General features: G+C 47.8%; 1 protein-coding gene across 1 annotated transcript in view; it reads left to right on the top strand.

Annotated features, from left to right (window-relative positions):
* The window catches only part of LOC119381026 (fat-like cadherin-related tumor suppressor homolog), a 179,645-nt gene that overhangs the window by 116,871 nt on the left and 40,280 nt on the right, over positions 1-22,494 (top strand). The window contains exon 8 of the mRNA XM_037649020.2: positions 1,453-1,692. Coding sequence (XP_037504948.1) covers positions 1,453-1,692 — 240 coding nt within the window. The remainder of the gene's footprint in view (positions 1-1,452; positions 1,693-22,494) is intronic.

Here is a 22,494-nt window from a genome sequence, read left to right as displayed (position 1 = left end):
CTTTGCACGTTTCCGTCATTTATGCCAAATTACAGGCTTGAGACATGCGCAGATTGTTTGCAAATGAATTTTAAAGATTGTCTGCAAACGCCCTCCTGGCTTCCCACAATTATTGCAACATTACGTCTGTGACGTCAGTATTGGGAAGGCGGCGGAAGTGATGCAGCCGAGGGCACCGCTAACTTCGGCAGCTACAGCGAGCGTCTGCTGTGCTGGCCGAGACACTGTCAGTATCAGACGCGGCACTGTCAGTCGCAGACATTACAGCTGATGCGCAGCGTGCTCACCTCTCCGCTGTGCTCCTGCTCATCCCGGCTGTCACAGTTTTTATACTCCACGCCGGCGTGACTGGCATGCCTTGCACGACTTCCGGTTTGTGCGTAACAACGTCTACGTTATACGTAGACAGTACACTCGGTTGGGTTTCGGTTTCGGTGTTGCGCTTTTTTGCTTATTTAAAATTATTCTCCAATTTGCCGAGTATTTCTGCTATCGGGCCCGTAACAGGAGCGTCTCAGGAACATAAAAGCACCATTACTTTGACATGGCCAAAAAATCGCCGGAGTTGGCCTTTAAGGGTAGTATGGAGAGCTTCTTCATATTTGGGGTGCATAATACGTGGGACGTTCAGGGTAGTTTTAGACAGCTTCTTCATTTTTAGGGGACTGGAGGGGGCTTTTCGGTGGCCTCTCTATGCTAGGAGCTGCAAGGTGCATCGTTATGCTGACCGTCCTGGGAAAAATTGTACGTTAAGCAGCTTCACTGTTAGAAGCCATTGTAATACATGTGATTCAAAACCACTAATCCTTTCAGTGCCAATGATTCCTATTGGAATAATAAATTTTGTAGCTCAGTCAGCAAGCACCTGGTAAAGATAAAGCATTGTTCTTGTTCAAGAGCTCATATTTAGCATCTGCTCTACATATGATGCCAACCTGGTACACACAACAAAGTGAGGTCATGTGTGAACCAAGAAATTACACAAAGGGTCACGCTGTTGAGGCCCTGAGGCAGCTTCTTCTTTCACCGTGCAGAAGTAGGGCATTTATTTTAGTTCGTGTCAAAAATTTGAATTTTGGCTGTTGGGTATTATGCTATCCCATCAAAATAATTTTTTAACTAAGAAAATAAGAACAAATTTTTGAAATATTATAATAATTAGTTGATAAATTGATACGGTCACTAATTACTCTTGATCGAGAAGTACAAGCACAGATTTTTTTAATCTTTTTGGACTACCATGATCATGTGCATCTTGAATTGTAAAAGCCAGTCACTGACACCGGGAAAAAAAGAAAGTGTTGACAGGGTTGATACATGCGATTAGCACTTACATTGAAATAACCAAGGTGTATGTTTTCTGTACAGTAGCACATCGATGTAGCTGCTGGGTGTTTTGTGTCTGCTCATGAGCTTATCGAGGAGCTTTGAGTGAAGGAAGTGTAAATGCAGGTGTGCTGCACACATCACGACCGCTGGACCGGGAACAGCGGCCACACTACTTCCTTGTTGCCCACGTTCGCGATGTGGCTCGCTGGGAGTGGCAGTGCAACAGCAGCATTGAGGTGTTGCTGAGCGACGTGAACGACAACCCGCCAGTGTTTGGCCAGAAGGCCTACGAGCTGGCCTTGCCTGAGGACACGCCGGCCGGCCGCCTAGTCGCCCACGTGCACGCCTTGGACCGCGACTTGGGTCAGTCATGCAATGGGTGTTTGTTGCAGTCTCCTCGCTGGGCCACACTCATGTGCATGCCACCGTCCATGACACAGCTGTACACCCTGACTCTGCTTAAAGGGACACTTAAGGCAAATAACAATTTGTCAGAGTGAAAGCTCAATGTATGACGTCTAAAACGGCAATATTATCAACAGCAGTGCCCTACTTACCGAGAAATTAAGCTAAATGTATCACACGATGAGCACCACGAGCGGCAAATTTTCAAAATGATCCCAATGACGTATGAGAGTCTGCCTACAATTAATCACTAGTAATCAAACTAGCAGCAATAAAAAAAGAAATTTCCGTGCATCAAGAGACATAATAAAATGCTGTTTGTTAGTTTCTGTTTGATTCATGGAAAAAAGAACCTCTTTGGTGTTGCCATGGGGAACGACGCACATGGTTCAAAAGTTCCGTTTTCGCCGAACTGCGCTTCGCCCGACGCCCTGCTTCGCTCATGCGGTTGCGTCTCAGTGGTAGTTTCGGTATCGCGTACTGCCGCGTGTATTTTGCGCGCTCGTGAAAGTTGCTCTGACAGAAAGTTCGACAAAACGCCGCATGCATGTGATGTTGCCGGATGCCCGAATGGCGCACGCCGCCAGGACACGTTGCCACGCAGTAAAGGCGGGCAACGTTTGGCACGGCAGCAGTGACGTGTGAAAGACTGATTTCAGGCGGGTGTTTTGTAATGCACTAACGCGATGCGGACCACTAAAACGTAATTTTATTTCAAAATAAGCACTTCCTCGGCACAAAAGTAGCACTACGAGGTTTCTGGACCGCTATTTCAACAATCAACGTCGACTTAATATTTGCCTTCAGTGTCCCAATAAGGCTTCTCATGCAACGAATGGGATGCCAGTGGTTGCTACACCTTTATGTACTATGCCATTTTGTTTGGTTCAGTGCATCAAAGATAGTCGAGGAATGCACTTTGAGTCATGTCTTGAGAAAGCCTTTTCTTTCTCAGAAAATAAGCAGAATTTTTATTCGTTACGACACTTATTGTTACAGCCATCTTTCCAAGAACTGTTTTTCTTTGCTGCGAACTTGTCGAATCTATGCTATCCAGTATTTAAGACTATGAGCCAAACAGCCCTGTGATATTGGCTCTCAGTCTGTGCAGTCTGCATTGTCAGGTAATTCTTTTGCCACCTTATTGGAGAAAGGGTATAAGTGTGTGCACACATTGATTGTGAGTTCCCACTTCTGGCTCTGCTCAATTCGGTAAGAAGGAAAGAGACACACGCTTGCTGTCCTATAGTTTCACTATGTCCAAGCACATGCATGGTAAACAGTTGAGTTTGAATCACCTGGTGATTAAACAACATACTGTACTTACTTGCAGAATAATCGCACAAATTTTTTCTTTGGCTATCAATATCCAGGGCACAAGAGCCTAAACAAGTTTGATTCTGATTATTGTCATGAAAACAGTTAATAAACAATGGACGAACACAAAGTAACATGCATGTGCATTAGCAGCACTCGTATGTTACTCCTTTGTTTATGTGCGACAGTCAGCGTCCAATTTTTTTTACTCTTTAGGGACCACTGAATCGTCCGAAAAAATGAATTCTTTTTATTCCGCTCAAGTGGTCAAATCACCACAGCCACGTCCGCAATGGCTTCAATACCTGCCAGTATACTTATCAGGCATTTCAGTGCGTGCCCAGGCTCTTGTGAACACATTCGGTACCTGCCGTGAGCCCCGCTCAGTTATGTCCCAACCGCCAGTAGCAAATTTAGTCTCGTGAGAAAAGTGCGCCCAATGCCAGCAAAGCGTGAAATAAATTATGGCGCTCTCTCACGGAGCGTTTGGAAACGCGCAACACAAAGGTTTTGGCGGACTTCTCTGGCTTTCCCCGATGCACTACTGCACGAAAATCTCTGCCGACACGCTGCACTTGCTGTTGCGTGAAGCCAATTGTTCCTAGTAGTGTGCTGCACATTGCCTACAAAGGTCGCGCAGCCGGGGCGCTTGCTGTGTCACAAGCACACATTTGCCGTGAATGCATTTGTTATGGCATGCCAACTCCGCTCGGTGCAGCAGTAGCGAGCTGCTTTTGTTCATGAAGGCAATGCGTCTGCGTGGCGCACTTAGCGGTCTCGCACAAAGCGCTGCGCGGCGCATTTGGGTTATTGCCTATTAAATGCGTGCAGTACAACTGCGCTAGGCCACACACATACCGACCAGTTAGCTGAAGATGCTTGTTGTTAGAATTGTCAGTGATTAACACTTTCGTGACCGCGGAAAAATCGGTTGTTTTTGGCTAGCCCAGGAAATATTTTTTTTCCTGCCACAGAAAATAATTGATGCTAAGTGTAGGGTATCAAATGATAGAGGAAGAATTGGTCTTTCCAACAGTATTCATTCCAAACAACGGATTTATTTTGAACATAATAAAAAAATTATCAAACAAAGAAAAATGCATCAAAAAGAAAAAAAGATTCATTAAAGCATGAATGCTACTCTGCAAAGGGTAAACATTAAATATTGGGGTGTGCGAATACCGAATAGTAAGTCTCGAATCGAATACCGAATTGAATTAAGAAAAAAAAGCCGAATATCAAATTGAATATCGAATATCAAGTTTATTTAGAAGAAGCACAAATGTTTACAAATTCTCATGCAAAAAAAGCAGCTGTTGTACGTGATCTGAGGTCAACTTCTCCCTCCGGGCCGTAACAATGTTACCAGCCGTTGAAAACAACTTTTCACTTGGTACACTTGTTGCGGGAATGCCCATGTATTTCGTGCCCATCTTGCACAATTCTGGGAAGTGCTGCGTGCCTGTTTCTTTCCACCATGCTAGAGGGTCTTGGTCCTTGCTGCAAGTGGGCTCTTAAAGGTACCGCTTAAACTCCTTGATGTTGGCTGTTTCGGTGCAGTGTCTTCTTTCTGATGACGCCGCCAGCTTCTCAATGCTGTCCCAGATACCGCTGACACGCTCCTTGTGAGCTGTAGATGTCGATGCTTCGACACAGTCACTTGATTCTTCTTCTGGAGGGAGCTGCAACTCAGTTCTTGCAAGCTCCAAGAGCCTTGTTTCCTGGAATGTTTCAGTACAGAAGAGGTTCTTAAACCTTGGGTCACAGGCGGTTGCCAGCACATATTCCTTTTGCTTGTCCTGCCCTGCAAACCTTGTCCTCATGCTTTTCAGCAAATTTCTAGCAAACTCTGAGGTGTCATCATCGGCTGCAATACAGTCTTTCAGAACCATCTGTGTTCCATTTCCACACAAAAACGGTACCACTGACGACAAAGTTGCATATTTGTGGCCACTAAGACCTTTGGTCGCCGATGCAATTGACTCAAGAGCTTTGACTAGTCCAGCCACAGCTTTCCACTCCTGTCATGCCAGGTTGGGCACAGTTGTCTCAGAGGTGGCCAGCTCCAAACAGATGGCTTCCTTCAGCTGCACAAGACAAGAGAGCATATCGTGCTCACTATTCCACCTTGTTTCCACGTCTTGAATAAGTTCCAGAACTGAGAGCTCCATTCGTCGCTGGCAGTCCTTCAGTCTTGCCGCAGCTTGGGCGCTGTGTTTGTAATGGCCAACAATCGCGCGACACTTCTTGAGAATGGCAGGCACTCCTGCTGTTTCTTACTTGGCATCTTTTATAGCTAGTTGCAGTGTATGGCCCATACACTGCATTGGGACGCAAGAAATACCCCTAAGGGCCGCGCGAAAGTTTCGTGCATTGTCCGTCACCACATAGACTGGCACTTTCTGCAGTGGCAGCTCCCAGTTATCCATCACTGCTTGCAGGTGCTCCAGGATGTTGCAAGCAGTGTGGCTCTCGGTCACGCTCCGGTTTTCCAACGCAAAGCTTCTCATCTCGAAGTTGGAGGTTAAATAGTGGCAGGTGAGGCTGATATAACTCTGGTTATACCTCGACGTCCACATGTCATTTGTCAACGAGATCGACTCTACGCCTTCCTGAAAGTCCGCGTGCATTCTCTCCTTCACAGCCATGAATGTGTCTTTGTACAACTCCGGGATGATTGTCCTTGAAAATGTAGTGCGGCTGGGTATCTTGTACAAAGGCTCCATGTGGTTCATCAGCTCTCTGAAACCCCAATTTTCGACACAGCTGTAAGGCTGGAGGTCGAGCGCCAGCATTCGGGCAATCCTTGTGTTTATAGGCGTTCTCTCGCGCTGCGACAGGTCCTTGCCCGACTTTAATGCATTTTTGATGAGCGGCTGTGCTCCGTTGGGTCGTCCTTGCTTTCCGCTGTCTCTCATGAACACACTGTGTAAAGAAAAATGCTTGTTCTTGAGATGATTCGCAAGTGGCGTCGCCGTACTCGATGGCGTGCGAAGTTTCATGTCAGAGCTTTTGCACGTTGCCTCTTAAGCCGAGTTCTTTATGAAATGTTTCCAAATGGCACTTTTCGTTCGTTCACTCATGTCGCACCCAACCAGCAGGACCGTCGGACGACGTTTTCCGGCAGCTCGCGCAGATACAATTCGGTAGCAGGACACGTCGGCGTGGTTTCCGATTTCGAGGGACTTGGTGGTTTTGGATTTCCCGGAGAAATGACGCAAACGGCCAAACGTCGCGGAGCCAGCGGTTGGATTGGATTGGATTCGGGGCCCCACCCTTTGTAACGGGTGGGCATCAACCTATGCCCTGGCCTAGAGGACTAAACAATGAAATTAAATTTAAAAATGAAAAAGTTAAAAAGCGCACGAAGCGTGGTTACAGACGCGTTAACTAACCACCACTGACTATGAATATGTTCACGAGAAAAGCTTCGACGAGTCAACGGAGAAGTTAAACAAGCGCCACCTCTATCCCGTTTGCAAAAGTAGAAGAGAAGTTGGGTGGCTCTGCCACCGAGAGGTAGCGCGAGTGCCGCCCAGCCAGCTGAGTGGTGGACAACTGTACGCCGAACTTGGGACCTAGGCTGTTGTGTGCGCGTCTCCTGCCTTTGTCGCGTGCGGGTTTTATTGATTCTATTTTTTTTCTTTTTTCTTTTTGAGGCCACGGCACTGAGCGTGTTCCCCCTTTGCAAAGGGGCAGGCCACTACTACATCATCATCATCGGCCGCACATCGACGCTACCATGGACGCTACAGTGTAGCGATGCGACGCAACCAGTGCTGCACGCCAGTAATGTTCTCTGTTGCGGTCGTGGTGCGTGGTTTTGCGGTTCATAATGGCGCGCTTTCGTTTTGTGCTCGCGAATTGCAGTCTGCGATTCCTCCCAAGTGTATATACAACTGTTGCATGTGTAGGAAGTGAGACATAGTGCAGCCTGTGCGAGCGGCACAAAGAAAAGGCTCTGTCTTAGTTGAGTTTCACGGCTCGGCTGTGTCACGACCACAATTCAATCTGCGTGCTCTCAGGTTCGTGACATTCAAACTTTGTGTAGTTTTGGACAGACTGTGCAGTCTCAAAGTATTGTATGTGTTTCACCCGCCAACCAAACAGACTCGCCGAATATATCGAATATTCGAGTAACCGAATACTTCGTATTCGATTCGCGAATCGAACTATTCGACAAGTTGGAATTTGATTCATATTCGTATATTCGAGTATTCGCACACCCCTAATTAAAAAAAATTGAAATATACGTTTTCAACGCAAAGCCCTCGTAGAACAATAATGGAAATATAAACTCTGTAAGTACAAAGAATATTTACGTAAAAACAAGAATATAGGCACTAGTGCATATCATGCCACCGCGCGATGCAGTTTCTCGACGCGGTGAAACAAAGGCTGGCTGCACAGAAAAAAAAAATTCCGGAAAAAAAATTTTTTTTCTGTTGAACTTCCCTAGCATAGTTTGCAGCTCTGGTATTTTTCAATTTTCCTGTGTATTCGTTGAAATGAACAGTGTAGCCTGTTCTAAATCTGCAAAAATCCATAATTGTACCCTCATTTGGCCTTTTTCTCCCTCATATACTGCCGAATACCATACCGACCTTCACATTTCACCATTTTCTCATCCACTGAAAGGTTCCGACAGGGTTAAAAAATAGCGTAGAAGAATCGTTCATATGTTGCAATAGAGAAGATACGTGGTGAAGCTTCTCGTGGGATGCGACGGTCGTCTTCTTCAGATCAGAGACACTCATGAAGCCTTGAACCTTTTCCGTGGCATCACTGACGGTGGACGAAGGCCTGGAAATATGTGTTGTCAACACCAACACCAATCCAAGCGCGGGACTTAAACGATTGCCATGTACACATGGAGTGCGGCGAACTTGCTCATCTTCTCATCAGTAACCTCCCTCCATGGATCCGTCCCTCTCACTGTATGTTGGCTTTTCGAAAGTATGCATCCACGCATACTTATCTGTGTGGTTGCATATCTCTCTGACGACTTCTGCAGTGAAAAACAACGCAAAGACGCCGCTGCACAGCACACCGGAGCGTTGGGTCAAAGTGCACTCTGCGCCGTCTTCGCGGAGAGAACTGTGCTCTTTCTACAGCCGGTGCCAAATGCTCCCGCCCGAATGAAGTTCACACCTTGCAGATAAGAGCTGTTATTTTTAGTACGCACCGGATACGTTTACATCGACGCGCGACAGCGATAAAACGACCCGAGGAGAAGACGAAAGTTACCGGCGGATAGCTGCTGATGTTCCGGGGAGGTTTGACGCACTTTCGCCGTCCGCACTGAAGCCTGAAGAATCGAAGTCGTCTTCCGTGTCTGTGCTGCTACTATCATCCAGAGATTTCCGCTCAGATTAATCGAAATCCGTCGCAATTCGCCGTTTCTGTGGAGCACCCACGAGTGACGTTGACGCGAAGTCTGAAACAACGAGTGCTCACCTACCCGACTGCAAACAAGCTTTAACAATCTCCCCGCGGTGGAAAAAAGAAACTCGCAAACAAAACTGATAAAAGACATGTTATTTTACCCTTTGTATTGCGTTAGCTGTCCAGAACCGCTCAGAGAGTGCCAAAACTTGAACTTGAAGTCATCCATAACATACTATCGATGGGAATAGGTGTGGTCACGAAAGTGTTAAGTCGCGCAGGCTCGTTGGCCGCCTGCTGCCGTCACACCTCCATACATTTTTCGTGCTTATCCGTATAGATGATTGCCGTACTGCGCCGTCATAGTGGCCCCTCAGATTTTATTTATTACCTTCACCCTATAACACTTTGGCATTGTGGCAAAGCTGTCTTTAGGACTTGGCTACGGCCTCAAACAGATGGACTCGCGAAAGCGCTGGTTCAAACCTACGTGATGACAGATGCAGCAGAGGTGAGAGCCTCAGTTAATGCCATTTCGGATCTGCAGTTTGGGCAAGAAGTAAGGAAATTCGGCACTGAAGTGTTTCGGTGTTCAAAATTTCAGATGTTCTTATACATAGACACCTATGGGGCTTGTGACAGTGCCGTGAAAGCGTCCGAATTTTCAAGCATGTCCGAAAAATAGTCTGTTTGGAAAATCGGCAGTTGACTTATTTTTATGAGTGTTTACATGAGCATGGCCAAAGAATAATTAAACAAGGTTTACATTTCAATTTCTCTCTAATTTCGTCACTGGCAAGGCCTTGTGTGCATTGCGAAATGGCCAGTTTTCTATGGCAAGTTTCACAAGTGCAAGGCATTGAAGCATACTGCCTGTCATTTCACTTTCATTTATTGCTGCTTTCAAGGCAATCAACAATACAGTAAATTAAGAAATTCAGCATATCGCACTCATTCTGGTAGTCAATGTCCTGCGAAGAATAGTAGCCTCTACTGCTTTTCTCTCTCTCTTTTTTTTTTTGTGATTTGAGTCACTGACAACTTAGACTGACTTTGTGCATTTTGAGCAGTTATGGGTATATTGTGGGCAGGCCCTAGCGAGGAATTCTTTAGGGGTGTCAGTTTTATCGAAATGAACTGCACGCTACTGTGCAATGATGTGCATATCGTAATAAACGGTTTTCACCATATTCCGCCCGGTTGAGCGATGGTTGACTGTAGCTTGGCGTGACATTTATTATTTATTTATTTATTTTAACAATACTGTAGGCCTTTGTACAGGCCCATACAGGAAGTGGTTAGAATATGTACACTTGAGCATGGGAATAGTAAAACTGTATGAACGAGAAAGTTGGATAACAAAGCAAAAATAAAACGAAGCTTAGCAAGTAACCATTCTAGCAATCAACATAAGAAACGTTGCTGCATTTGTCATACAATGTAAATAGGGTTCTAACATAGGAGCTAATATGTAATGTTTATTACATTATTACAAAAGCCGATAGCAAACCACAGTTGATGCCATTGTAGGGTTCTCGTAAGCTGTTTCGAGCACTGGCGTCACCCTGTGGTAGAATAGATGACTGCCACGCAGAATGCGATTCTGGCTGTAACCGCAATTTGCAATATTTCCGCCTCTCTGATTATTTTCCTCTCTGACAACGCTGCCGGTTTTGCCCCGCATTTTCTGCGACACAAGCTCCTTAAGGCAATCGCGTAACAATATTTGAAAGTCTGTTTGATACAATCACGGCTCATGCTCACATTTCATGGGTATCTGGCTATGTGTTAAGTATCTCACACGACAGTATCTCACGCTATTCATGTAATGACTTGTTCATCGTGTTCGTCATACACTAATGCCCTCCCATGCAAATTTTGGTATGTGTCAGGTTTAGGAGGCAACCACAAGACGTAGGCGGCTATACAGATAGATAGATACGTAGATAAAAACAAAGTGCCATTGGTTTGCATTTAATAACAGGAGTAAAAAGAAGCAAGAAACAAGTTGGGAGGCTCCTAATTACACTGCATGATTTAAAAAGTCGGGGGTCTTGAATGCCGGCGATGCTTCAGAAAAGCACTTCTAATCCCGGGATGCATGCTGAATGAAACCATGATAACAGTAATCAGTATGAGAAGAAAATAATTCCAACTTTGTGAGCGAGGTCACAGTGAACAGAATAATAGGGTGTGTTAGGGATTAGTTTGTTATGCATGTGGCTGTGAACGGAAGTAAATTTTGTGAAAAAGGCAAGAAGGAAGTGACGGGAGACTTACTAACAGTTCCATTTTAGTTGTGGAAAATTAATAGAGGAGAATTATTCGCAACAAGTTTGAGGGCAATAATTAGTTTGACAGAGCTCAGGTCTCATACTGAGGAGCCGTACTCAAGTTTACTGCACCTTTCTCTTTTAGTGATTCGCATGCAGAGGAAAAAATTGGGTCGCAGGTCTCTGAGCAATCGTTTATTATATGGTTAATACGAAGGGACCAAGTTAGATATGATGTGAGGTATACTCCAAGGTAGCGGTACTAATAAGATGTTAATGACTCAAGGATGGTGTTTTAAGTTAATATACCTGTAGACAAGATGCAGTGCGGGATACACGTAAGACTTTGCATTTATTGCTGTATAATGTCATTAGTCATTTATGGAGCAGTCAAAAATAGTGTTAAATTCAGTTTGCAACTTGGGGACGTCCTATTCGTTACTGATTTCACAGAGCACAACAGTCGATCACTCATGTGGATCAAGAAAAGAAAATGGCCGAACCTCCAGAATGGACTGAGCTGCTAGGTGAAGCACGATCGGTACAAGTTGCTATTTGAGATCAGGGACAGAGGAAGTGCTGCAACCATTTTCGGACTAAGATTAAGTTGCCGCCTAGTTTTGAGAGATACGGCTGGTGGCAAATTTTGTCAAATGCCTTCGAAAAATTTAAGAAAATGCAGTCAAGGATTAGTTGAAGCTTGTGGGTAAATGTAATTAGCTGTTTCACAAGAGAGTTTTCTTCGGAAGCTTTATTGTACGTGGGAAAAAAAACAAGCTTGAGTCTAGAAAATTGGAAATTTCAGAGTAAAGATTGTGCTCTAGAATTTTACGTGAAATACTGGTTAAAGATATTGGACGGTAGTTGTTGGAAAAAGCCCTATTACCTAATTTATGGATTGGAACCGTCTTCCCTATAGTACTCCAGTCATCATGTGTACCAATGCACTGTTGGAAAATTAGTAACAGAAAGAGTGATGTGTGTGCCTTTGTATCTTTAAAACTTAGACTGTCCCTTGGTATTCACCTTCCGAAGCTTTCTGCACCTAGTGTGGTTTTATACTGCCTTGGGGATTTCAGGCATTGCAAACTTTCTGCACCTCACATGCCTCTGGGATCGGCCCACCTGTGATCAAGCTGTGATGGCATGTTGATGTCTTGAATTTTGGTGATCTGTGACGTCATGATAACATCACAGGGGGACGTCATCATATGATGGTGACTTTTTGCATAACTCGTGTTGATCCCAGTCACACGGGCACCCATGAACTCCGTTTAACTTCTTCGCCTTTTCGTCGAGGGAGATGTGGTTCATGCCATACGGTCTCCATTTCACCAAGGAAGTTAAATGGAGCTTTTGGAGAAGGGAGTTCGGCAATGACCATTTGGGCTCGATGGAGTACTCTCGCTCCTAGATAGCTACTGCTACGAAAAAAACCGCGCGAACAAAATCGTCTTAATAAGCTCATTTATAAATTTTAACGATATATTTTTGTTCGGTGTAGCATTACACACCATGTAGTGTAAGTTTTAATTCTATTTTTAAGGACATCAGCATCTGAACCCTCTACACCAACTCTTCGGCAAGCCGCCGCCGGCAAGCGTCGCACCATCTTGTTTGTTTATACACGTGCGAGGTGCACGCACATGGACAGTGTAGCAGAAATGGGCAATCCCAACACTTCCATTGCCTCGGCGCTCGAACGATCAGCCGAGGAGCGCAAAGGGAGCACCTCTGCGCAGCCACGGTCAATGTGGACAGGTATGGCTTCGCGCATGTTTGTAGTCGGCGTTCCATCGTGGGCCGGCAAACATCGACCAAGTATTTCAATGCTGTTTGAGATGCGAAAACAACTGGCGGAAATTCTGGTCCACAAGGTTTGGCAGAGTTTCCTCAAACCAACGTCCATGCTGAGTGTAGGCCCACAGTTCCCTTGATCGGCGAAAGGAAGACTATGCCAACGCAGTAACCAAACGGTTGCTGGCGATTATTGGGCGCTCGATAGTGCGTACTTTGGCTACCGAAGCTTCGAGCTCCACTTCTGTATCAGTTATGGCGGCCATGGCGAGCGCGACCTTCTTTTTCACGTCTTCGGCTTCGTCACTCATCGTACACTTCGACACCAACCTAGAGCTGCGAACACACACAGTTTCACAGCACGCAACAAAGTCCGGCACACAGCGAAGACCGGTTGAACGATGCGCACCACGAACACCGCGCTGACGCACTGTATGCATATCAAAACAAAAGTGCAGTGTGGCCAGCATCGCTTTCACCTTCCTCATGCTTGGAGAACACAAATCTTGCTGTAACATACCGCGTACTTTTGCGCTTTAATTTTATTAGATAACATCCACGTAAAAAAGAAAACGTGTACGCTGCTTTAGAGACGACTACATACGTGGAAAATGGGACGCCTTGACAAGTGCAGCAGCGCCGTTTTTGCTCCATGCTGCTCCTGTCAGAAGCTTGCACTATACCGTGTAGCAGGGCCACAACTCCATTCTCGTACAGCTCCATTAGGGAGTTAAATGCTCAACCAAGAGTAATGGAGTTTGGTGGTTGCCATGTGACCGGGGTATAAGGCTTTTGCCTTAATAGTGCTGACACCTGCACTTGCGAAAATCTCTATTATTTTTCCATGCCTCAGCTATCAATGACAATGTCATGCATGGGTAAATAATAGGCATGTGCAAATATTCGAGCACTTTGAATATTCGAACGATTATTACATTTCAGTTGAACCCATTTATAACGAACTTGAAAGTGCCGCAAAAACTTGTTGTGATATTGCCACGCCCGCTTCTTGTTTTATTTTGATGTATTCGGGTTTGACCAGCAAGGACGGTTATTAACGCTCGACACTGACCGCGCCGCAGTGTTTGAGAAGCTTCGCGAGTGTAATAGATCGCTTCGTTAAGATTGCGCGCCGGACGCAAATAGTCTAGATTATTCCAGAGTTTGCACGACCACCAGCGATAAGACTGGAAAGTTCGATGCGTGATGTATAAAAGACGCCGCACCCCAGCCATGAGCAGTTTTATCGATTCCCGACGCCCTGTTCACTGCTATCAGTGTACAGCTCGTATTGCTAAGGTTTGACTTTCCTTTTCCCGGCCACAAGTTCAGCCAAATAAAAGTTTCATCTTCGACACGCCGCCTGCTGCCTTCGTTGACGTTATGACCCCGTGACATGTGGTGGAGGTGTTTCCCGGTCTGTGTACCGAATGCCCCCCTCGAGCCGTGAGCCAAGCCCACACCTTCAAGGTGACATCGACGCCAACGCTCACCAGCAAGCCAGCCACAGGCAGCAAGGTCTCCCACCAGAATACGGACCCCTTCCCGACAACATCAGGACCACTACGACGAAGACGACAGCCACAATGACGGCCGCTGTGTCGCCTACAACGGTCGTGATGCAGCAGCTAAGGGAGCCACTGACTTTCCGTGGATCATTGTTTGAAGACCCGGAGAGCTGGCTGGAGACTTACGACCGAGTCACCACCTTCAACCACTGGGACTGAAGGGAAGCTGCACCACGTCTATTTCTACTTAGAAGGCGCCGCAAAGACGTAGTTTGAGAACCGAGAATCAACACTTCAAACCTGGGACCTCTTTTGGACGACCTTCCTGAATACCTTCACGAGCATCGTCCGCAAGGAAAAGGCCGCTGCTTTGCTGGAGACAACCCAGCTACCGAATGAGACAGTCACCAGATGGTGACTGTCTCTACACGGAAGAGATGGCGCGACTTTTCCGCTTGGCCGATGCTGCCATGCCTGAGGAGAAGAAGGTCCGCTTCCTGATGCGGGGAGTGAAACAAGACCTCTTTGCAGGATTGCTGCAGAACCCACCGAAGACAGTCACTGAATTCCTAACGTAGGCTACAACCATTGAAAAATCACTCGAGATGCGGACGAAGCAATACAACCGCTCAACCCTGCCTACAGGCAACACCAAAGCGCACTTCCTAGGCACCGACGACCTACGGGAAACCATCAGAGAGATCGTGCGAGAGGAGTTGCACAAGCTGCTACCTTCGGCGCAGCCTCAAGTGGATTCGATCGCCGACATGGTCCGCGAGGAAGTCCAGCAATCGCTCGGAATTCCCGAACCACCGCAGCCTCATTCGGAAGCCATGAGCTATGCTGCTGTAGCCCGATGCAACACCCCCCCTCCACGCCCACGTCAAGACGCCGCACCGCCGCAGCAGTTCCGCCGACAGACACCGTTGCCACAACCACTGACGCCATACTGCCCGCCGACCAGACAATGCTGCGCCCCCCGAAAGACCGACGTTTGGCGTGCCCCTGACAACCGACCGCTCTGCTATCACTGCGGGGAAGCCGGCCACACCTACCGCCGCTGCCAGTATCGACAGATGGGACTGCGTGGGTTCGCCATTGATGCGCTGCTACCAAAGCGGGATGAACGACCCCGCGACATCGCCAACTACCTCACAGGAGCGCAGTGGACACCTCGACGACCTTCTCGTTCGCCGTCGCCAGGCCGCTACGTCTCTCCCCAATGCCGATCATAGACTGGCCCAACTCGGGGCCGGTCACCTAGCCTGTATCCTGAAAACTAAGGGCAGCAACCGATGGAGGTGCGGTTGCTGTACGACGAAATACTGAAGATCCTCCGCCACCGACGAAGATGCCACGACTAAACCTTCAGGACACGATGCGAACCAGAGAGAGCCCTGATGATGAAACCTCGCGGACCGAAGTAGACCTGACGACTCAAAGGGAAAGCAGCGGAACAAACCGACGTTTCCGTGACCCGACGCCACGACCTAACTGCAACGCGAGACGACGAACTAGCGACCTCGACGTTCTTATCGACGGCCACAGCGTCACAGCTCTCGTTGACACCGGAGCTGACTATTCTGTCATCAGTGGACCGTTCGCCATGAAGCTGAAAAAAGTTAGGACAGCCTGGGAAGGCCCCGAAATCCGGACAGCTGGAGTTCATCTAGTAACGCCGGAGGGAGTCTGCACAGCAAGACTCACCATAAACAACCGGATTTATCCCGCGAACTTCGTAGTCCTGCAGCGTTGCTCGAGAGATGTCATCCTTGGTTTGGACTTCTTAAGCCTTCATGGTGCAGTCATCGATCTGAGATCCAAGTCGATAACACTATCCACAGAAAAAGCACTACCACCGTACACACCTCCAGGAAAGCGCGCCTTGAGTGTGCTGGAAGACCTGATCACCATTCCCCCTCGCTCCAGCGTCATCATTTCCGTTGTCACTCAGAAATCAGCTGACCTGGAAGGCGTCCTTGGGGCGATCAGCACCTGCTTCTGAACCATCAGATTTGCGTCGCAAGAGGCATAGCCGAGCTGTACGATGGCAAAGCAAAGGTAGTGCTGCAAACTTCAGCCACGAATATAGGCACCTCAACATTGGTACGACGATCGCCTACATTGATGAATTCGTGGACGCCAGCAATGCTCCTGTTCTCTTCGATGCTACCGAACCTGCTTCGCAGGATCGAGGTCTCCAAACAGGTTTCCACGTGAACCTGAGCATCTCGGAGCACAAGCAAGACCAGCTTAAAGCCCTGCTCCTGCAATTCAAAGACTGCTTCTCGTCATCGTCAAGGATTCGACAGACCCCAGTCGCGAAACATCGCATCATAACAGAACAAGGTGCTCGACCAATCCGTCAGAGCCTGTACCGAGTTTCGACGCATGAACGGGAGGCCGTTAAGAAACAGGTCGACGGAATGCTATGCGATGACATCATCCAGCCGTCGAAGAGTCCGCGGGCATTCTTCGTGGTTCTAGTGAAGAAGAAGGATGGGACTCTACATTTTTGCGTCGATTATCATCGCCTGAACAAAGTCACGAAGAAGGACGTGTATCCCCTTCCCCTGGTAGACGACGCCCTGGATCGATTACACCACACAAAGTACTTTTTGTCAATGGACCTCAAGACCGGTTTCTGGCAGATAGAATTCGACAAAAGAGACCGAGAAAAGACTGCCTTTATAACACCGGACGGCCTGATCGAGTTCAAGGTCATGCCCTTTGGTCTTTGCTCGGCACCTGCGACTTTTCAGTGGGTTATGGATACAGTACTGGCTCGCTTGAAGTGGCAGACGTGCCTCGTGTACTTGGACGACGTCGTTGTGTATTTTCCCAAACTTCGACGAACACCTTCGGCACCTTGAAGCTGTACTTCAAGCAATCAAAACCTCCGAACTTACCCTGAAGCCTGAAAAGTGCCGCTTCGTGTATGAGGAGCTCTTGTTTTTGGGTCACGTGTTCAGCAAGGATGGTGTTCGCCCGGACCCGCGGAAAACAGCTGCCATCACTGCCTTCCCGCCACCCACCGTCAAGAAGGCCATATGCCGTTTTCTCAGCTTGTGTGCCTACTACAGACGCTTCGTCAAAGAATTTTCCAGAATTGCCGAGCCGCTAACGCACCTCACGAAGACCGACGTGCCATTCAAGTGGGAAACAGCGCAAATCGAAGCATTTCAAGAACTAAAACGACGCCTTCAGATGCCCCCTCTGATACTAGTGCATTTCGATGAATGTTTCGATACGGAAATCTACACCGACACAAGCAGCGTAGGACTCAGCGCCGTCCTTGTGCAGAAGGCTGAGGGGCTGGAGAGAGTCATCAGTTATGCTAGCCGGTCACTATCAAAGGCAGAAATCAACTATTCCACAACAGAAAAGGAGTGCCTGGCCATCATCTAGGCTACATCGAAGTTTCGCCCCTACCTCTACGGCCGGCCCTTCAAACTTGTGAGCGACCACTTCGCCTTGTGTTGGCTGGCTAACTTGAAGTACCCTTCAGGTCGCCTCGCCCGGTGGAGCCTACGACTCCAAGAATTCGCCATTATTGTCGTTCACAAGTCCGGAAGAAAACACTCCGACGCTGACTGCAATTCTCACGCCCCCTGTCGACCCACCGCCGCAGGACCACCGGGAGGATGACTGCTTCTTGGGCACCATAAGTGCTGATGACTTCGCCAAATGACAGCGAGCGGGCCTAGAACTCAGGAGCCTTGTGGAATACCTTAAGGGCAGGGCCACCGTTGTTCCGAAGGTATTCACGCGGGGACTGACTTCGTTTTTCTTGCGCAACGGTGTTCTCCTAAAGAAGAACTTCTCGTCGCTTTGAGCCGATTGCCTTCTCATGGTGCCCTCGACATTGCGACAAGAGGTCCTCCAGGCTCTGCACGAGGACCCGACGTCTGGGCACCTGGGTGTTTCTCGCACGCTAGCAAGAATACAGAAGTACTACTGGCCGCGCCTTTCCGCTGGCGTCACTCGCTACGTCAAGATCTGCCGGGACTGTCAGCGACGCAAGACACCGTCGACTAGGCCAGCCGGACTTCTGCAGCCTATCAAGCCACCCCGACAGCAGTTCCAGCAAATCGGGATGGACTTACTGGGGCCATTCCCGACATCCAATACCGGAAACAAATGGATCGTCGTAGCTACCGACTACCTCACCCGCTGCGCCGAGACAAGGGCCCTGCCCAGAAGCAGCGCCGCCGAGGTACGAAATTCTTCGTTGAGAACATCGTCCTGCGTCATGGCGCCCCAGAGGCCCTCATCACCGACAGAGGTACGGCGTTTACTGCTGACCTAACTCAGGCGATACTGAGATACAGCCAAACAAGCCACCGCCGGACCACAGCGTACCACCCACAGACCAATGGCCTCACCAAGCGGCTAAACAAGACCATCGCCGACATGCTGGCCATGTATGGCGACGTCGTATACAAGACGTGGGATGCTATCCTTCCGTATGTGACCTTCGCATACAACACGGCCATGCAAAAAACGAAGCAAATGACGCCGTACAAGCTAGTCTACGGAACGAGCCCAGCAACGATAGTCGACTCGACGCTACCAACTGCCATCGACGAAGACGATCTCGACGTCGCCGCTTATTTGCAATGTGCCAAAGAAGCTCGACAGCTCGCCCACCTGCGCTTCAAGAACCAGCAGCGGGCTGACAGCCGTCACTATAATCTTCGACGACGCCATATGGAGTGCCAACACTGGGACCTTGTGTGGGTCTGGACGCCGATACGTTGACGGGGACTTAGCGAGAAGCTTCTTCGACGATACTTTGGACCATACAAGGTGCTCCGATGTCTCGGCGCCCTAGACTACGAGGTTATCCCAGACGGCATTTCAAACTCTCAGTGGCGCCGCGAACGTCCTGAAGTCGTCCATGTTGTGCGCCTTAAGCCGTTTTTTGCGCGTTAGCAAACATGAGGACTGTACTTCTTGCTTTATTATTCCACTTTATTTGTGTATTCACTTGTTTTTTTTTTTTCCTTCTATGTTCTGTCACAAGCATCGGGACGATGCTTTTTCAGAGGGGGCCAATGCCATGCCTGCTTCTTCTTTTATTTTGATGTGTTCGAGTTTGACCAGCAAGGACGGTTATCAACGCTTGACGCTGACCGCGCCGCAGTGTTCAAGAAGCTTCGCGATTGTAGTAGATCGCTTTGTTAAGATTGCGCACAGGACGCGAATAGTCTAGATTATTCCAGAGTTTGCGCGACCACCAGTGATAAGACTGGAAAGTTCGATGCGTGGTGCATAAAAGACGCCGCCCCCCAGCCATGAGCAGTTTTATCGACGGCCGACACCCTGTTCGCCGCCATCAGTGTACAGTGCGTATTGCTGTAGTTTGACTTTACTTTTCCCGGCCACAAGTTCGGCCAAATAAAAGAGTTTCATCTTCAACACGCCGCCTGCTGCCTTCGTCGACGTCATGACCCCGTGACAATATCCGTAGTTCGTTGTAAATGGACTCGCCCTCAAAAACATGCACTAGCGACTAAGCCACTTCTTTTTTTTTTTCGGCTCATTTTTATTGAAACCCCTACAGTGAGAAGTTAGGCCTTTTCCCCTTGTGAAACGACGCCCACCGCCTGCACGAGTGAATTAAACCACCTTTGCAGTGAACCGATACCGTTTCACTGAACCGCGGTACCACCACGTGGAGCCGATCATCCCTGGCTAGTTGCGTGCAGCGCGTTGCCTACTCGGCTCACGCCATCAATGCCGGGCCGCTTGCTGTATTACGTGCATTTGTGCGGCGAATAGCCTGTTCTTTCAACGTGGTGAAGACAAGTATTTTGCAAGCAACGCGCACTCTACGTCTCCGCGATGCTCTGACTGTCTTGCACGGGAGGCGCGGGGCGCATTGTGTTTTCGCCTAATAAAACACGCAGTATACACTCGCTGTAAGTGCATCGACCTTTGTCGGTGCCCGTGCCCCTCAACACCAGCGAGCTATTTTCCTTCCTACGAAGCTATCGATGCGCACTCGCATGGCGCAGCGAACTTGCGAACGGCAGCATCGCGCGCTTGTACTACTTGTACCGCTGCCAATCGGAACAGTGTACGCCACACGTGCAGCCGAGCTGACAGCTGCAGATGACTGTGATCAGGTTGTCGGCGATGAGTCATAATGGCACGTTCATCGCCGGCCGCCACATCACTTTCGCTCTCTTCTGATGCTTATCCCATCACTGCAATCGCGTGGAAGTCGTAGTCATTGATTGGCTTGTCTCCGCCGTTACCGAAAAGACGAAAGACATTTTGCGGCACATTGTGGTGTCGGCACAGTGAACTTTTAAGCACCAAAAATTATAGCCGTCATGGCTTCTTGCGTTCATGTCATAGGTTCATCGTAGGCGGTCGTAGCTGCAGAGAACGGCACCAGAAAAGGTTGCCACAAGGCTTCATGCTGCCTTCTATTTCTTCCTTTTTTTTTATTCATCACTGTCGTTCTGCCACTGAAGAAATGCCAGGAAATTGAGCGACCTTGCTCGCAGCGTCCGAAGTCCGGGTCGTCGATCTAGGGTATCTTCGTCACGATTAAACTGGAGCGGGGCACGCTTGAGCTCGCGCCTCTTATGCTTTAGAAGGCCTTTGACTTTTTTTCGCTTCATATGCGCTATATTACCGTGTCTGAAGTGTTCATTGTAAAAGTAAGAGGCTTTGGAAAATGTTCGCTATATGCTGACACATTTTCAATATGTAGCATTGGAAAAGCGTAAGTGCACCAAAATACGGTCATTATAACCAATAGATCGTTATATCTGGGATCGTTATAAGTGGGTTCGACTGTATTCGAATTCGCTTTCAAACAAATTTAAGTTGTTCTGAATTTCAAAGTATTCGAAATGAATGACTAGACAAATATAAATCACATGTAACCCTCTGTTAAGGTGGTTTCACTGCAGTGGAGGGGTGCTGTACCATCAGTGATGCTATATCTGCGCCATTTGCGCCAAACTCCACCAAGAGGCGAGACCTGCTACATCCTGCTACATTTTTGTAAAAATCTCATAATTTGCACCGAGCGTGCACCTAGACGTTGTTCTACAGCCTTTCGGAGAAAAAGAAGACTGAACATGCTTGCAAACCATATTTAAGGTACCACTGTAATTTCGTGTGGTCATTGGAGCATACCGACATGTACTATGTAGTTGACGTAGTTGCTAGGCACTACCCTGCCAAACAATTCAGAATGACCCATACTGCACACATGAAGTGTTCTGCTACTACTAGACCATACTGTATTACATCATTAAGCTTAGTAATATAGCTTCTAACTATTCTGGACCAAGCTACATTGAGCAGTACTTGTATGTGCTTGAATCACGGTGTTAGAATAGGTTAGGTGGAGCGACGGCGCGTTGGAACGAGGAGAAATCGGGGACCTCTTTCCCTTTCTTGCCGAAAGGAGGCGCGCGCGGGACGGTGGCCGCCTGGCTATACCCAGCGCAAACCTGGCGCTTCTAACATTCGGTGTTTTAGCGTGTTTAGTGATATCGCAAGGCCCTGTGAGGATTGTGTGGTATTGTAATATCATATACATAAGTGAAATATAAAGACTTAGTAGTGTTTTATGCATGACGGTTCGGCATGCGTCTTAAAGCTCATAGACACGTACACCTTCGGCCTCGGCAACACCGTGGCCTAGTCGATCGTGCCCGCATTTTGTTTACAAAAGTAAATCTGCAGTTGCGTGACGCGTGTTGAATTCACTCTTCATTTGCCCTCGAAAGATTAATTGATGTATTTGCGGTCAGCATCATATAAAGAGCAAGTATCATGCGTAAGGGGCATTTGGCATGTGAGATCAAGTGACCCTAGAGAATCTTTTACTACGAACCGCTTATTTGCAAATTCCGTAAACATTTGCGAGAAGACGAATGCTTTAATGTAATGGAATAGAATAACTCTATTTAGGTAGGGCTGACTTCTGGCCTTGTTGGTACGACATATCTGAAGTGTTTAGCGCAGAATTATGAAGACGGGACAAGTAGGGAGAACACGTACACAGACGCTACTTTTTTTATTTATTATTTATTTTTTTATTTAGTAGCACCTGTGTACGTGTTCTCCCTACTTGTCCCGTCTTCATAATTCTGCGCTAAACACTTCAGATATGTCCATTTAGGTCTTTCGGGGCGTGCACTAGCACGTGACGCGCCGCTTCCACGTCGGAAAATACAGCATTGAAAGAGAATGCGATAAAGTGGGCGACAGCTTGTGACCGATGGCTACGAAGCCGCTCTTAAATAGACTGCAAGATATATACGTTATGGTGCGCCAAGAATTTTATCACAATATTGGCACGATCTACGAATTTTACATACTTTTGCATGAAAAAGCTCCACCTAACCTATTCTAACACCGTGGCTCGAGTATTGTATGGTGCGGCTAAATGATACGAAAGAATGTAGAATGGTACTCAAGAGAGTTGGGGGTAGTAAAAAGAGAAAACA

Source organism: Rhipicephalus sanguineus, chromosome 2 (assembly GCF_013339695.2).
Source record: "Rhipicephalus sanguineus isolate Rsan-2018 chromosome 2, BIME_Rsan_1.4, whole genome shotgun sequence".
NCBI classification, from domain to species: Eukaryota; Metazoa; Arthropoda; class Arachnida; order Ixodida; family Ixodidae; genus Rhipicephalus; species Rhipicephalus sanguineus.
The sequence above is the reverse complement of the archived record's forward strand: the minus strand, read 5'-3'. Positions and strand labels throughout refer to the sequence as shown.